We start from the raw sequence: 18,986 nt of genomic DNA, 5'->3' as shown, positions 1-18,986 counted from the left end.
ATTTCTACTTACGAAAAACACATTTTCTGTAAAATCATATGCCATGATACACTGGCAGAAGCCTCAAATGTATCAGAGGCCACGATGAGTGATGGACCCAATTTGCACAAGGATGAAGTCAACTAATGATGCAGTATTCTGAGTGTATTCCCATCATTAAGGGACACGTGATCATATTTTCAGTTTCCTAAATGTCCATATATAATTTAAATGAATATAGCATATCCACACAATGTATATGTAAAAAATAATGAAGAAAATATATATGTAAAGTCATATGGAATTATTTATACAATATGTTGTTAGAAAAAAGCAAATTGCAAAGAAATATACAGTACAGTACCATTTTTTACAAGAAAGTAAGTAAATAAGTATATATATAAAACTGATATATTTTTAAGTAAAACACAGAAAGGATAAACTACAAATAAGTAAGAGTAGTACACATGTGTGGGATGTAAGAGCATGAGGAGGGAATGACTCTAAACTGATTATTCTATTATGTTTCTACTTTTTAAAAACTGCAAAATTACGTATTCATAAATTTACATTATGTTAATGATGAGGGAGGACTAAAAAAGGAGTATAAATAAAAACAAAGGTACCTATCCCTAGTTCAAATAAATAATATAACCACAGTGAAAGTACAAAGAAGACACGGCCAACATTATGTTTGAACACAATATTTCAAGTACAAACTCAGAATAAGTATAAAGTATTTGCTGTTCACAGTAGTATGGATTAGTAGTTGTGTAATTACTTCCTAAGTACTGCAAAACTGAGCAAATAAGCAAATCTATTGAGAATGGTAAGTGTCAAGTTTCTCACAGCTAGAAAGGAAAATAAAATATGGAATGGGGAAAAGCTAGGAAGAAGCCTCTAGGTTGGATTGGAATTAGATGTAACAAAGAACTCACAGAGGTTAATAAGTGGATATCAACCATGGTGTCTTAACCTCAGCACTGACATTTAGAGCTGTATAATTCTATGTTGTGGGTACTTTTCAGAACTTTGCAGTATATTTAGTAGCATCTTTGGCTCTTGCACACTTGATGTCAGTAGCACTCCTCAGTCATAACAACAAAAACTAAAAAAATCTCCAGATATTGCCATTATCCTCCAGGTGGCAAAATTAGCTCCAAAAGGAGAACAGTGATAAAGATAAAACATAGACATATGTATTCATGAAAGTATAAATAACTAATATATCACTTATATTACTGTGCTTATTATTTATACTATTTTATTTATATTTGCATGCATTTGTGTATATTATATATTCATAATACACAATATATACATAAAATGCACAAATATAATTTTACGATAAATACCATAATCCAAAAAAATAGTCACAAAACATAAAACCATCCCTTAATCCGTTACTCCACCACTGACCCAAAATCATTGCCCTTTCTTTCTGGGAATCAAAACATCTAAGGCAGTTTTACAATGGACAGACTCACCCTTCATTTCCAGCTTGCATATTTTTTCAGTTCCCAGACCTAATGCAGTATTTGTAATGAGACAGATGGCCAGCTTCTCACTAAGGCTCATTTCATTATATCTTCTAAGGAACACTAAATATGGAAGGAACGTGACAAAATGGAGGAAACTTGCAATAGAAGTAGCCAAAGAAGCTGAAAAGTTAGATGGAAAATATAGTTAGTTGACTTGAGCTAAAGAAGCCTAAAACACAAATTCTCTCATTTTACTACACAGAGATTTATAACCTCTACAAAAGAAGGTAAATCATCTTGCTCAAATCATCTTAGCACAGTGCTTAACAGGGTAAGTGCTCAATAAATGTTTTTGCTTAAATGAATAAGTTTAGGAAGAAAATTTCTGGAATTTATCCTTCTCCTACTTATGCAATTGTCATGGATATTTAATCACATGAAAAAGTACTTATTTTTGTTTATTTAAATTTTCTTCTTCATTTTGATCATGACTACCTCATCTTGATTACTCTAGTACACTAGTATTCCCATCACAAGAATATGTCTACATGATTTCCTTGAATTTTAAAATTTTGGTAGATAAAAATGAAAAACTTGGTAGTATTTTTTATACATACTTTTAGTCTACAATACTTCAAATACCTATTCCCGATGACATAGAAGAACATCTAAAACAGACAACAAAATTATAGTTTCCTATAGTTTAGAACTGAAAAATCCTCCAAAAGCCCAGTCTTAAAGGCTTGGTGCTAGGCAAGTGGTACCTTTATGAGATGAAGCCTTATAGCTGGAAGTGAGGTCATTGAGGGCATGCCTTTGAAGGGGACATTGGGACTTTGGCCTTCCTCTTCCTCTCTCTCACTTCTGGCCATGAGGAGGTTTCCTCTACTGTATGCTTAATACATGTATTCTTCATACATGTACTTTGGATAATGATGTCCATCACATTCCACCGCCCTTTGTAATCCCCTGTCCCCTCCCTCCCTCCCACCTGTCTTCCCTATCTAGAGCAAACTGGTGTGGCCAATATGGAAAGCAATATGGAGATTCCTTGGAAATCTGGGAATGGAACCACCATTTGACTCAGCTGTCCCTCTCCTCAAACTATACCCAAAGGACATAAAAACAGCATACTACAGGGACACAGCCACATCAATGTTTATAGCAGCACAATTCACAATAGCTAAACTGTGGAGCCAACCTAGATGCCCTTCAGTGAATTAATGGATTAAAAAAATGTGGCATTTATACACAATGGAATTTTACTCAGCAATAAAAGTGAATAAAATCATGGCATTTGCAGGTAAATTGATGTTTACAGTCTTTTGAATGTTCTGTTAGGTTACGAGCAGTTTTAGGTTTACAGGAAAACTGTAAACTCTCCTCTACCTCAACATAGCATTGCTCTATTTTTGACATCTTTCATTGGTTTGTTACATTCATTCAAATTGATGAATCAATATTAATCCAGTACTACTAACTGGTCTATAGTTTAAATAAGGGTTTACTCTTTGTTGTATGGTGCAGGGGGTTTAACAAATGCTTAATGTCAAGTATTTATTATTATAATATCATGCAGAATAATTTTAGTGCACTATTTTTGTGAAATCACCCTTTGCTTCATCTCTTCATCTCTCTCCCAAATTCCTACAAACTTGTTTGCTGTTTTTCCTGCCCAACAGTTTCCTCTTTTCTAGAATTAATATATTATGTTATGTTTCACGCCTAGCTATCCACTCCTACCTATGCATTCTGAAGAATAGCCAAAAGGTGGAACAATAAAAATATCTACCAATGGATGAAGGCATTTAAAAATGTGATATCTCCATAGAACAGAGTATTATTTGGTCATAAAAAAGAAATAAAGTATTGATACATGTTAATCATACATGAACCTCAAAAACATTCTAATGAAAGAAGCTAGATATAAAAAGTCACTGTATGATTCCATTTAGTTAAAATATCTAGAATAAGTAAATCAGTAGAGACAAAAATAGGTCACTGGTTGTGAGGATCTGCTAGTAAAGGGAATGAAAAGTGACTGCTTATTGCACACAGGGTCTCTTTTGGAAATAAGGAAGATGTTGAGTTAGAAGTGATAGTTGCATAATATTGTGAATGTACTAAATGCCACCAAAACATACACTTTAAAATAGTCAATTTTATTTTGTGCTAATTTTACCTCAAAAACAAAACAAAACCTCAACAAAAACTGAACAATCCATTTATAAAGTAGGCAAAAGATCTGTACAGATATTTTACCAAGGAAAAGATATGAATGGCTGATCTGATAAGAATGTGAAAAATTTTCAACATTAACAGTCTTTAAAAAATTTAAATTAAAAACACAATAAGATATTACCACATACTCAGCATAATAACTATAATTAATATATAGATAGTACAAAATTTTGGCAAAGATATAAGGAACTGAAACTCTCATTCACTGCTGATAAGAATAAATATAAGGTATGTCCATTTTGGAAGACATTTTTTTAAAATTTTTAAGTTAAAATATGAATTTACCTCATAATACAGCAATTTTACTTCTATGAGAAATGAAAATAACTGTATGTCAATAATCATAGGAGAAATATTCACAGGCTGAGGCAGGAGCACTGTGAGTTCAAAGTCAGCCTCAACAAGTTAGGAAGGCAGGCCCTAAGCAACTCAGTAAGACCGTGTCTCTAAATAAATATATAAAAATAAAAAATAAAGCAGAGGCTATAGATGTAGCTCAGTGCTTAAGTGCCCCTGGGTTCAATTCCCAGTACTAAGAAAAAAAGAAAAGAAATTTAAAAAGAGAGTGAAACAACAAAAACTTGAAAATAATCCAATGACAACTATTGGCTGAATGGATAAGCAAGCAAAATGTGGTATATCTATACAAGGAAATATTATTCAGCAATTAAGAAACATTGTATCATCCATGTAGAATGTGAATGAAGTTGAAAACATATAAAGTGAAACAATTCAGACACAAGAGTATATATTTTGCCATTCCATATATACCAAATATTAGTAACTTAAAACTATTATGAGATATTTATCATGCCCAAAAATATGCAACAAGTTTTGAAAGAGTTACCAAAAAATATAAAACAATAGAAGCACTGATCTGCTGCTAGGAAGACTGCAAAATTGTACAACCACTTTGGAAACAGTTTGATATGACCTACTAAGGTAACATGTAACACTCTATGATAGACTAGAAATTCCACTCCAAGTTATGTGCCCCAGGAAAACTCTTGCATATCTGCACTGGCTAACATATACAAGAATGCTCATATTAGTATTATTTGTAATAATACTCATAATAGTAACTAACCAGAAACACCCCAACTATACATCAAGTATAGAACAATAACTACACAATACTAAGCAGCAGTAAAAATGAAACCAGCTACCCACAACTATATGGAGGAAGCTCAAATTGTAATCCTGAGTTATATAAAAATCATAAAAAAATTTCACCAAAATTAATTAACACACTATTTAATTATAGAAGCAATCATGCTATAAAGAAGAGTAAATCAGAATATCAGTTATACTATCAGAAAATGGCATATGGAGCAAGTATTAGCAAATTTCTATGTTCTAATATAATAAATGAGGCCATGATGGTTATAAAAAAAATCTGAAAGGGCTTATAAATCTAGACAAACTATATGCAAACTCATCTGTGGAAAAATAGTAGAATGCTATCAATTTATGTGTAGGTTATCCCCTAAAGAATAAATGGGATTTTATTCTTTAGTCAAAAAAGTTAATTAAAACAGGAATCATAAAGAAACAAAATACTTTGGATATGTAAGTACATTTTTGTAAGTAAAGGGCTAGAAGAATAAAGAAACATTGTGGAGCTTACAAAATACAAAATTTTCTACATATATATATATATATATATATATACACACACACACACACATATATATATATATTCGTACTTGGAATTTCAATCTGCTGATCATATCCACTTATGTTCTTCACACAGAAACCATACTTTTAATATTTTTGTAATACCTATGGATTGTCAGTTTTTTATGGAAGTCGATAAGTTGACACTCTACTTTGAAAGAACAAATTGAGAGCAATGTTCTAGTGAAAACACTAAAAAAGTCTTTCCCATGATACAATTGTATTTGTGACAGCTAAGAGAAGGTAATATGCTGTTTATCACATAAGATATAAAAATACAAAAGTGAAAAAGGTGAAGATTTGTTATCATCTTTAAAAAATAAGTGACTACAAAAAAATGGCTACTGAAGAATTACCTCTATAAATTCCCCAACTAGTCCAATCTGAATTAGACAGAAAGGGCAGGAAAACAATTCTCTTTGGGTTTTTTTGTTTGGTTGTTTGGTTGGTTTTTACTGTTGTTTGTATTTTTGACACTGCTCAAGGTACACCATAAGTGATCCAAAGATTTCAGAAAGTGAATAAATACACATTTCTATATGAACCTATTTTAGTAGATCTTTGCACTTCTTTTTAGATCATTTCACATGCATGTATGATATTTGACTTTTTAGTTAGAAAGTAAGCAGAACCTACATATGAAGTAACAACTAAAGTTTAGAAGGAGCTCACAAATAAAATTCTTAGTCAAAACACTCAGGCTCTTTCACAAAAGGAGCTGTAGACTCACATTTATTGAAGAACGTGGAAATCATAAAGCCAAACATTATTGAGACAATGGCATAAAACAGGAAGAAGACAAAGAGTAACATCACGTCACTGTGTTGGAGAACTGTCTCATTTACAATCTAGTAAAACAATCAGAAAGGTAGTTCAGTAATATTTTAAGAGATGGCAGAAAAACAGGGAGGTGAAGGAACATATCAAACATTTCGTGGCCCTAGTAAAATAGGTTACACAGCTCATTGAGATGGAAATTAACTGAATAACTCATTTCTCACAGAAGGGTCTCTCATCTAGGTATACTGTTTGATTTACTATGAGACTAAAGCATATTCTGAGCTTCCATAGTGGAGTCATTGAAAAACACATTTACTTCTCTGAAAACAAAAATTTGCCTATCACACAATTTCTGTATCCCTCTCAAAGTTTTTTTTAGCTTGTAGCATGCTCCATTCAAATAGATACTTGCCTTGTAAAATAACAGTATACAAAGTATAATGATGACTACTGCATATAAGAATAAGAAAGTAATGAAATACGAAGACCAGAGCATAGCATTACTGAGTCCTATCATGAGCTGGTACTCCTGTGAGAGAATACAAACCAAGTGTCATGAAAAACAGTTTGTAGATTTCAAAATGCATTCACATGTATTATGTGATTTAATTCCTACAACAACCTATATAAGTTAAATATCATCCCCATTTTACAGAGTATGAAATCATGGTGCAAAAATAACCAAATGACCTGATCAAAGACATCCACGAAGTGAGAGGCAGTGCTGTGTCTGCAACTCAGAAATTCTGGGTCCGGTTTTTCCCCAATACCTTGCCAGTTCTGGTTCTGACACAAGAAACACTTTAAACTTTAAAATCAAAAAATAAGACTTCCTTTCTTTTCATTATTTTCTGTTTCCATGAAGGAATAAACCTTCTTGGTTTATTCAACACCACTTCTTGGTATAAAGCATTTTTCTTGATACTTTATGTACGTCAGAGTTTCCGAGTCATAATTTTGTTGACATTTTAAAATAATTTTTTGTTATGGGAGGCTACCTTATGCAGTGTAGGATCTTCAAGAGCATCCTTGGCTTCTACCCACTAGGTTCCAGTAACAACTATCCTAGTCATGATAAATGTCCCCAGACATTGGGAGCAAAATTGCCCAAAAGTGAGAACAGCTGCTGTGGAATAAATGCTACTCTTGTCCCACCAGATAAAAGTTAGAAAGTAAGATCCTTGTGTTTAGCTGTTTGTTTCTGTGACGAAATACTTGTAAAGAACAACTTAGAGAAGGAAAGATTTGTTTTGGCTCACAGTTTCAGAGGCTTCAGTCCATGGTCAGTTGGCCATAGTTTTGGGCCTGAGGTGAAGGAGAACATGTCTGGCATTCAATTAAAGAATTATTATGTCCCAAAAACAGCATTCCAGGTGGGCCCATCATTTCTCCCATCTAGTGTTCACATTCTCATGTGGTCCCTTTTGCTGGAGTTATAGTGTTTAAATCAATGGAATTTGGCAAGAGTAATGAAATGTCGTTTCTGTGATTATGTTACATAGGATTACGGCACTTGTCTCACTTTGAGAAGCTCTCCTTGGCTGTATTTGGGTGCTGCTAGCCATGCTGCCCGTATGTAAAGTTGCTGAGGATAATATCTGGCCAACAACTAGAAAGAAACTAAAATGTTCAGTTCTACAAATTTAAGGACCTAAATCTTAAAGCTTAAACCAACAATCACATGAGTTTAGAATAAAAAAATCTTCCCTTATTCAGCCTCAGATTTTGAGTCCACACTATAGATGATACCTTGACTATATCTTTGCAAAAAACCAATGAAGTTGTACCTGATCCAACAGGAAGAACTTGTAAGATGAATGTGAGCTGTTTTAAGCTAATAAGCTGTGTGATATTATATGACAACAAATAATATAACAGTTATGCAAAGAAGTAGAAATATTACCCACAATGAGAAGAAAAATCAATCAGAATTGACATAAAATGTGCAATTTATAGAAGCAGAAAATAAGGACATCAGAAGTTATGACAACTACATTCAATCTGTTCAGTAAGTATAAGAAAATGAAATAAGAGACATGAGAGATAAAAATATTTGAGATGAAAAATACACTAGGTTATATTAATATATTAAATGCTATAGAAAACTAGTAATATATTAAAAATATATTAACACAGATGATCCAAAGTCATTGAAGAAAAAAATTTTAAAAACTAAATAAATAGAAAGGCATGCTGTGTTCATGATTAGAAGATTCAACACAATAATCTAACGCATGTCAATCCTTCTCAAATTGTACTATTGATTTAACAGAACTTTTACCAGACACCTAGCAAGTTATTGACTAGATATGAACAGACTGATTCTAAAAAATATGTGTAAAGGCAAAGGAATGAAAAATTAAAATTAATTTTCAAATGAAGAATTATTGGAGTTGAAAGAATCACATTACCCTAGTTTAAGTCTTTCTCCTCCACCCACCCACCTCTCTCTCTCTCTCTCTCTCTCTCTCTCCCTCTCTCCCTCTCTTTCTCAATCAGAGATAATACAGCTTTGGATACCCTGGACACCCAGCTCAATGATGGAGAACAGAATCCAGAAATAGATCCCATCAATATGGCCAGGTAATTTTTTTAATGGAGACATGATAGTTTTATTACACTTTGTCCACTATTGAATAAGATTTGGAACTTTTTAATTAATTTTTTATTTATATATGACAGCAGAATACATTACAATGCATATTACATATATAGAGCACAAAGTTTTCATCTCTCTGGTTGTATACAAAGTATATTCACACCAATTCGTGTCTTCATACATGTTCTTTGGATAATGATGACCATCACATTCCCCCAACGTTTCTAACTCCATGCCTCCTCCCTTTCCCTCCCACCCCTCTGCCCTATTTAGAGTTCATCTATTCCTCCCATGCTCCCCCCTCCATGAATCAGCCTTCTTATATCAGAGAAAACATTCGACATTTGTTTTTTGGGGGGATTGGCTAACTTCTCTTAGCATTATCTTCTCTAACTACATCCATTTACCTGCAAATGCCATGATTTACTCTATCTTATTGCTGAGTAATATTCCATTATATATATAATATTTTCTGAAGGGCATCTAGGTTGGTTCCACAGTTTAGCTATTTTGAAGTGGGTGCTATAAACATTGATGCGGTTTTTTAAAAACAGATGATTTTTTTAAATGGTACAAAAATAATTAAACAGTCTTTTCAACAAATTACATTAGGGTATTTGATCATCCATAAAAAGTCTCAACTTAAACCTCAAGGCTTAAGGGGGAAAAAGTCAAAATGGATAATGTTTCTAAAAGGAAAATCATATAACCATACATTTTACGGAAAAAAAATCTTTGTGATCTAGGGTTAGATCAAAAAGGATATGAATTACAAATGACACTAAAAGCACAAACTCGATGAATTGTACTTAATCAGAATCAAAAACATTTGCTCTGCAAAAGACACTATTATGAGAATAAAAAGATTTAGATTAGATTAAAAGATACAGATTGAAAATCACATATCTCACAGAGCTTTTGAACCCAGAATAGATAAATAATTTTCTAAACTCTGTAGTAAGAAAATAATCTATTGAAAACAGAGCAAAAGATTTTAACAGACTTTTCACCAAAGCAGAGATACTCATGGCTAATAAATTAGCACACAAAGATATTCAACATAATTTTAAATCAGGAAGATGCAAATTAAAGTCACAATGAGATACCAATATACACTTTTGGAATTATTAAAATAAAAAAACAATACCAAGTGTTGAGCAACTGAATCTCTCATAACCTATTCATAGGAACTCAAAATATTAAGACCACTCCTGAAAACAGTCTAGCCAGTTCTTATAAACTAAAATACATACTTATACATTATCCAACAATCTAACACTTCCCTTTTTTATTTATTCTGCAAATAGGTATATATTTGTGTCCACACAAAAGGAATATGAGAATGAAACTTTAATTATATTGCCAATAACTAGAGACAATCAAAATGCTTTTCAGTGGGGACATGATAAACAAATTATAAAACACCCATACCATGGAATGCTACTCAGCAATTACAAACAATAACTTGAACAATCTCAGCAGTATTATGATGTGACATAAGAAATTGCAAAATATTATATACTGTATGATTCCATTTACATAACATTCTAGAAAAGACAAAATTGCAGTGATGAAGAACAGATCAGTGGTTGCCAGGAGGTAAATACAATTACAAAGAGCTAGCACAAATGATTTTGGGGGGAGGTAATAAAATCATACTGCAAGAGGAAGGTGAGTACATGGATCTTTGTAACAAAACTTACAGAATTATGTGCTATTTTCTTTCCCTACCTCCCTTGAAAAAACATGGAATGCAGCCTACTTTTTTTCAGTACTGGAGATTGAACTCAGAGCCTCACACATGATAGGCCAGCACTGAGTTACATTCCCATCCCCAAACTGGTGAAATCCTACCAGGGACTTGGCAAGCCAAGTAGAATATTATACCACAACAACTTCCTAGTTCTCTTATGTGATTATGAAAGATAGTATCATTAGGACAGGTTATATGAATGACATGAGAACTATTGCATTATTGTAATAGCCCAATACTCAAATAATGAAATGACCAAAACAACACAGTGATAAACTTTAATATAAAATATAACAAAAACAGAAATGAAGTGGCTAAATTGAAATGATATGAATGATTTACAAACACAAAAGGATAATTATTGCATGATTCTATTTAAATAAAATTCAAAACCAGGCCAACACTAAAATGGGATTTTAAAAGTTAAGGCAGTGATTACGTTTGGGAAAGAGAAAAGGTGTAATGATATGGAAGGAATACAAGGGTGCTTCTAGGTTGCTGGAAATATTCCACTTTTTGATTAGCATCATGGTTCTATGAAATGTATTCAGGCTTGATAATTCAATCATCTACACACATGTGTATTTTGTATGCATGTATCATATTTTAATTAAAAATTTAGAAACAAAATTAATAACCTGAACTACCTGTTTGTATGACATGACCTGAAGACAGAGAGAAAACTGTAGCTGAAAGTTGGCAATAGATTTCAAAGAGATTACTCATTAGTAAAACAAGAGAAAGACAAAATCAGGAGACAAATAAAGCTTCAAAGTGAACCATTTTAGCTGGAAGGGAAAGGGTTTAATATGAAATAAAACTAAGGGGAAACTGTAGTTAGAAAAACCAACGAGAGAGGATTGAGGCAAGATGGCGGAGAGTGAGTGGTTGGAAACTCTCCCCCAGAGAGGCCCCCATTCATGAATTTAAGCTTCATGGAGCCTGTGACAACATTTTAAATAGTGGTTCGTTACAAGTGCAGCCCAGAACACGAGACTGGCCAGCAGCGCACGCAGCCCGGGAGCCTGCCAGAGACGGGGGAGTTGAGCGCCATGGAGTTCTGGCAGCCTAGAGACAGAGTTTCAGATCCTTTGGGGCTAGAGCACAGCAGACTGTGACCCACGTCCGCAGGGCACTGGACCGAGGACCGAAGCCTGCACTTAGTAGAGGAACAGCCCGGCTCACCGGACACCCTGGCTCAGAAACAGGTGGTCACCATCTTGGAAAATCTATGGGTGTCTGAACAGGTGTGTCCCAGCCCGCCTCTACCCAGTTGTGATGACTCAAAACCTTTCTTGCCAGCTCTCGGTGGGCGTGAATATCAGAGCCAAGTGAAACTGAGAAGGTGCCTGATCTCCAACTCCCCGTCCCCCAGCTGTAATAACCCAAAACCTTTCTCGCCAGCTATCGGTGCGAGTGGCTATCAGAGGGAATAAGTCAGAAGAAGTTGCCGGTTTCCAACTCCCCCTTTCCACAGCTGTGATGACTTGGTGACTACCCAACACAGAGGTAGCGCTCAGTTGATCAGAAGCACGGGGCAGCCAGGGCCCTGCAAGCCCAGAGTGAACCCAGGGCTGTGGATAAGAGTCCCAGTAATTGGGGCCTGGAGGGCAGGAGAAGTGAGGGGAATCGAGACCTGGAGCAACTCAAAGAGACCGGGATTGGAGAGGCACCAGGCAGGGGAGGGAGAGCCGGCTCACCCTGAGGGCAGAGACTCAACCTGGAATGCACAAGGCCGCCTACTAGAAGAGAAGAAAACAGAATTCTAAGTGTGCATTTTTTTCTTTTTCTTTTTCCTTTTTTCTTTTTATCTTTTTCTTCTCTCTTTTCCTCTCTCTTTTGTCATTCCTTTTTCTCTATCTCTTCCCCCTTTTTTCTTCTTTTCTTTTTACTTTTCTTCCTCTTTCTCTTCCTCTCCCAACCTCCCAAGTGTTACTATTTCTACTACATGAAATTTACTAAATGCAAATAGGTTAATGTTTCTATGCTTCTTATTGTCCTCCCATGTACTTAGCTATCCCAAAATACCCGCTGTCTATTCTCCTGTTAATAACCACCTTCATTAGATTTCTCCACCAAAGTAGATAAGACATATTAACCCCCATACCCTCACATCTTTACCCCTAAACATAAAGTCCTATGCCTAACCATCAGTTCTCTATATGCCACCAGAATTTGTATGCCTTTTATGAACCTAATGAATTTGTTTTAAATTACAATTGAATCTAACATCTCTAGACATTGTCTCCCATCACAAAAGAGAGATCTCGGAACTATACAAGAGCAATACAAATCTATAGAAGAAAATAATGACACAACAGTCACACGGAGCTGCAAACAAATGTGAGCAACATGAAAAAGCCAACAAATAAATGATCTCACACTACATCTTAAAGCCCTAGAAAAAGAAGAACAAATCAGCAGCAAATGCAGTAGAAGGCAAGAAATAACTAAAATCAGAGCTGAAATCAATGAAATTGAAATAAAAGAAACGATTGAAAAATAGACAAAACTAAAAGTTGGTTCTTCAAAAAAATAAATAAGATTGACAGACCCTTAGCCATGCTAATGAAGAGAAGAAGAGAGAGAACCCAAATTACTAGCATACGAGATGAAAAAGGCAATATCACAACAGACACTTCAGAAATACAGAAGATATTTTGAAATTATTTTGAAACCTTATACTCCAATAAAATAGAAGATAGTGAAGGCATCGATAAATTCCTTAAGTCATATGATCTTCCCAGATTGAGTCACGAAGATATACACAACTTAAACAGACCAATACCAAGTGAGGGAATAGAAGAAGCCATCAAAAGACTACCAACCAAGAAAAGCCCAGGACCGGTTGGATATACAGCAGAGTTTTACAAGACCTTTAAAAAGGAACTAATACCAACACTCTTCAATCTATTTCAGGAAATAGAAAAAGAAGGAGTACTTCCAAATTCATTCTATGAGGCCAATATCACCCTGATTTCAAAACCAGACAAAGACACTTCAAAGTAAGAAAACTTCAGATCAATATCTCTAATGAATATAGATACAAAAATCCTCAATAAAATTCTGGCAAATCAGATACAAAAACATATCAAAAAGATCGGGCACCACGATCAAGTGGGATTCACCCCCCTGGATGCAAGGCTGGTTCAACATACGGAAATCAAAAAATGTAATTCATCACATCAATAGACTTAAAGATAAGAACCACATGATCACCTCCATAGACGCAGAAAAAGCATTTGACAAAATACAGCAACCCTTTATGTTCAAAACACTAGAAAAACTACGGATAACAGGAACTTACCTCAACATTGTAAAAGCTATCTACGCTAAGCCTCAGGCCAGCATCATCCTAAATGGAGAAAAATTGAAGACATTCCCTCTAAAATCTGGAACAAGAAAGGGATGCCCTCTCTCACCACTTCTATTCAACATAGTTTTTGAAGCACTGGCCAGAGTAATTAGACAGATGAAAGAAATTAAATGAATAACTATAGGAAAAGAAGAACTTAAACTAGCGCTATTTGCTGATGATATGATTCTATACTTAGAAGACCCAAAAGGCTCTACCAAGAAACTTCTAGAACTAGTAAATGAATTCAGCAAAGTGGTAGGATATAAAATCAATATCAGTGACAAATTCTCTGAAAGGGAAATGAGGAAAAACCACCCCATTCACAATATCCTCAAAAAAAAAAAAAAACTTGGGAATCAACTTAACAAAAGAGGTGAAAGATCTATACAATGAAAACTATAGAACCCTAAAGAGAGAAATAGAAGAAGACTTTATAAGATGGAAAGATCTACCTTGCTCATGGATAGGCAGAATTATATTATTTAAATGGCCATATTACCAAAAGCACTTTACAGATTCAATGTGATTCCAATCAAAATCCCAATGGCATTCCTCACAGAAATAGAAAAAGCAACTATGAAATTCATCTGGAAAGATAAGAGGCCCAGAATAGCTAAAGCAATTCTAAGAAGGAAGAGTGAAACAGGTGGTATTGCTATACCAGATCTTAAACTACACTACAGAGCAATAGTAACAAAAACAGCATGGTACTGGCACCAAAACAGGCTGGTAGACCAATGGTACAGAATAGAGGACACAGAGACTAACTCACAAAATTATAACTACCTTATATTAGACAAAGGTGCTAAAAGCATGCAATGGAGAAAGGATAGCATCTTCAACAAATGATGCTGGGAAAACTGGAGATCCATATGCAACAAAATGAAATTGAATCCCTATCTCTCACCATGCACAAAAGTTAACTCAAAATGAATCAAGGATCTAGGAATCAAACCAGAGACTCTGCGTCTAATAGAAGAAAAAGTAGGCCCTAATCTTCATCATGTGGGGTTAGGCCACAATTTCCTTAATAAGACACCTATAGCAAAAGAATCAAACCAAGAATCAACAAATGGGATAAATTCAAACTAAAAAGTTTTTTCTCAGCAAGAGAAACTATATGTGAGGTGAATAGGGAGCCTACATCATGGGAACAAATTTTTACCCCTCGCACATCAGATAGAGCTCTACAAAGAGTATACAAAGAACTCAAAAAGCTAAACACCAAAAAAACAAATAACCCAATCAACAAATGGGCCAAGGACCTGAACAGACACTTCTCAGAAGATGATATACAATCAATCAACAAATACACGAAAAAATGCTTATCATCTCTAGCAATCAGAGAAATACAAATTAAAACTACTCTAAGATACCATCTTACTCCAGTAAGAATGGCAGCCATTATGAAGTCAAACAACAAGTGCTGGCGAGGATGCGGGGAAAAAGGTACACTCATACATTGCTGGTGGGACTGCAAATTGGTACAGCCAATTTGGAAAGCAGTATGGATATTCCTTGGAAAGCTTGGAATGGCCACCATTTGACCAGCTATTCCTCTTCTTGGTCTATACGCAAAGGACCTAAAAACAGCATACTACAGGGACACAGCCACAACAATGTTTACAGCAGCACAATTCACAATAGCTAAACTGTGGAGCCAACCTATAGGCCCTTCAGTAGATGAATGGATAAAAAAATGTGGCATATATACACAATGGAATATTACTCAGCAGTAAAAAATAACAAGATCATGGCTTTTGCAGGGAAATGGATGGCATTAGAGCAGATTATGCTAAGTGAAGTGAGCCAATCCCAGAAAAACAAATGCTGAATGTCTTCTCTGATAAAAGTGGGGTGACTCAAAATGGGGTAGGGAGGAAGAGCATGGGAAGAAGATTACCTCTAGATAGGGACGAGAGGTGGGAAGGAAAGGGAGGAAAAAGGGGAATTGCATGGAAGGTGGAAGGAGACCCTCATCTTTATACAGAATACATGTATGAAGATGTAAGAAAAAAAAGAATAGCATCACCTTAGATTGGGTAGAGAGAAGTGATGGGAGGGGAGGGGAGGAGGGGGGGATAGAAAGGACAATAGAATGAAATGACATCATTATTACTGTGTGTATATATGTGACTGCATGACCAATGTGATTCTGCAACCTGTATACTCAGAAAAATGAGAAATTATATCCCATCTGATTCAAATCTATGATATGTCAAGGTCATTTTACTGTCATGTGTAACTAGTTAAAACAAATAAAAATTTTTTTAAAAATGAGAGTCTTCTAAAATAGATAGATGGTAAAAAAAAATAACAAGAGCTTGAACCAGAAGATGGCATTACCACAAGCAGAAGGAAAGAAGCAGATAAATCATGAGAGAGCAGAAAGAAGCAGAATTCAACACCTCACATATGCTGCACAGAAGGGACTCAGAAAATAGAGAAATAACTAACACTGGTGCTACAGCCAATATCCCGTGCTAACAAGTAGTATCTTACTAATCATCACAACTGGTCTTCATGGTAGGAATATCTTCATCTCCATTTTACAGATGAAGTATAGAGAACTTAATAAACCTACCCCAAAATTATAAAGGTAGGAAATGGTTGGATTCTTAAATAAGATACTGCATAGATAAAACTGAGGTTTCAAGCCTGGAAGATTTAAGGATAATTTCATTTGTGCAACCAAGAAACAGGGGAAGAGGTACAAACCACTGCCCAGAACAATGGCTTTATCTCTATTGACATTTGTCTTATTGAACGTAAGCATCATTGTCTCCTCAGTAAACACAGTGCCATTTCTTCAAATGAATATAATTTGACAAGTATTCCCCAAACCACCTTAGAAAAAAACTTTATATGTAGACAAGTCCTTGAAAGAAATATGTGCAAAATTCCAAAAGTTGGAAGTTAATGGTGTATACATTCACTTCCCCTGATTTCCTCCGCCTCAGCATTTCTTGCAACCTTCCCTCTTGGTTCCAATATCCTAAACCACCTTCAATCAAGCCCTCTCTGCTTCTCCTCTGGTCTGTAATGATCACCTTGTAATTGGGTCCTCATCTTCAGGATTCACAGCCAAACTTCATCATCAAATTATGGCCTATGCATCAAACTAGGCCACAGGCCATCTTTGTGTGTACTGAGAGTTAAAAATGTTTTTTTAACTGAAAAAAAAAACACAGAATAGATGCATGTGGCCCACAAAACCTAAAATATTACCATCTTTGTTTTCCATAGAAGTCTGGTAGTCATTAAGGGCACGGTGACGCATGCCTATAATCCAAGCAGTTCAGGAGGCTGAGGCAGGAGGATCGTGAGTTCAAAGCCAGCCTCAGCAACGGCAAGACACTAGGCAACTCAGTGAGATCCTGTTTCTAAACAAAATACAAAATAGGGCTGGGGATGTGGCTCAGTGGTTGAGTGCCCTGAGTTCAATCCCTAGTACCTCCACCCCAAGAAAAGAAAAGTATGCTTGTCCAGACTCTAAGCCATCCTCCATACCCCTTTCTGGAGGCAACAATAATAGGAACACATTACCCTGTTTCAAAGACCATGCCCTGTTCCTATCTGCCTGGTGAATTCCATTATCCTTCACTGTACAGAAAAAGCAACAATCCTTCTGCACTTCCAGAATGACTTTCATTGGCTGGGGGTGAAGCTCAGCAGTATAGCACTTGCCTGTCATGCAGAAAGCCCTATATTCCATCCCCAGTATCACACACACAAAAAGAATAATGTTTTCCACCTGCATAGGTAATTATCATATCATAAAATCACTAAATAAATCATATCATATAAATCATATGATTACTGATATCTTAAGAAAGGTTTTTACAAGTAGGAATTCATACCTTTGAAGGTAGGAATTTTTTCTCTTTTTAAACTACCATTTGTTGAATGCTTTCTACAGATCTAGAAACGTAAAAATATCTCATTTAAATCTCCTAATAACCATAAAAATTAGTTACTACTATCCTCAATTTACATCTAAGGAAAGAGACTATGCTCACAAAGTTAACAACTGGTGAGAACAGGATTTAAACTTAAGATCTGTCAGATCTCCTGAAACAAAAGAGGTAATTAATAAATGCTGAATAAACTGATGAATAGATTGACAAATAAATGGCTTTCTCTCTGACTTCAGAGCCACTATTCTTCACAATATGGCTTTGATTTGACTTAATATTGAATGTCATCTCAAAGGAGATTTGAAGGATAAAACCTGGTAAAAAAAATAATCTTTTAAAATCCTAAATGATAAAACACAGATTGTTAAGGTTTAGATACTAAAGAATCACAGGATCATAGAATGTTGGAAGTGAAGTGTATCAATTTATCTAATTCTAAAACTCTTATGATTATTTCTTCATTGCTCATTTTATTTCAAAGATGATTCAGAGCATTTAATATTTGACCTCTGTTCCTAGCATTCTTTTCAAATGTCATACAGTCAATAAAACTACAAGTCAAATGGAGAATCGACATAAAAGCAAAACATCAAAAATTGATAAGTAACATCACGCACACTCTAGCAAGTCCATATATGCATATTGCTACTGCACCATATCCATTTACCATTGCCAAGTACACATCAATAATCCAACCCTCCCCCCAACACACATCTGTAACAAAGGCCCAAAATTTTACAAAGAAAATGAAGTTACCTTTAATCTCGTTTCCTTTTCCATCATAATGGTCCCAACAACAATAAGTATAACTTGAGAGAATGTAAATAAAGCTGTCCAAGGAAATATAATTATGAATTGCCACATAAACCCATCATGATAATATTCAGGGTATGGAAATCTCTTAACGTAAATTTCAGTATTCTCAAATATCTGTTTTGCAGCTTCACCACCATGATATATCATGATGGCCTTATCTAAGGAATGTTGCACAGTAAGGAACCCTTCTCTGAAGTATCCTAAATGAGAAAACAAAGATTGTCAAGTTTGGATACTAAGAAAAAGCTGTATAAGCTAAGAAAACAAGTCAGGTAACTCAAAGCTTTTAACTCAGAAAACAAAACAATTTCATGAACATATACTGTGATTTGGGATCCACATATAATAAACACCATGAAACTGTATTACTACCTTCCCCAATCTA

The 18,986-nt window shown here is 34.9% G+C and overlaps 1 protein-coding gene across 1 annotated transcript in view; it reads right to left on the bottom strand.

Moving 5' to 3' along the window:
• LOC107146539 (phospholipid-transporting ATPase ABCA3-like) overlaps window positions 1–18,986 on the bottom strand; it is a 134,165-nt gene that overhangs the window by 76,211 nt on the left and 38,968 nt on the right. The window contains exons 6-9 of the mRNA XM_015490637.2: window positions 18,542–18,801; window positions 6,571–6,687; window positions 6,109–6,226; window positions 1,467–1,640 (exon numbers count right to left, since the gene is read on the bottom strand). Of these exons, the coding sequence (XP_015346123.1) occupies window positions 1,467–1,640; window positions 6,109–6,226; window positions 6,571–6,687; window positions 18,542–18,801 (669 nt within the window). The remainder of the gene's footprint in view (window positions 1–1,466; window positions 1,641–6,108; window positions 6,227–6,570; window positions 6,688–18,541; window positions 18,802–18,986) is intronic.

The sequence above is a fragment of the Marmota marmota genome, unplaced genomic scaffold (assembly GCF_001458135.2).
Source record: "Marmota marmota marmota unplaced genomic scaffold, marMar, whole genome shotgun sequence".
In the NCBI taxonomy this organism is placed as follows: domain Eukaryota; kingdom Metazoa; phylum Chordata; class Mammalia; order Rodentia; family Sciuridae; genus Marmota; species Marmota marmota.
This window is presented reverse-complemented; position numbering and strand designations above follow the sequence as displayed.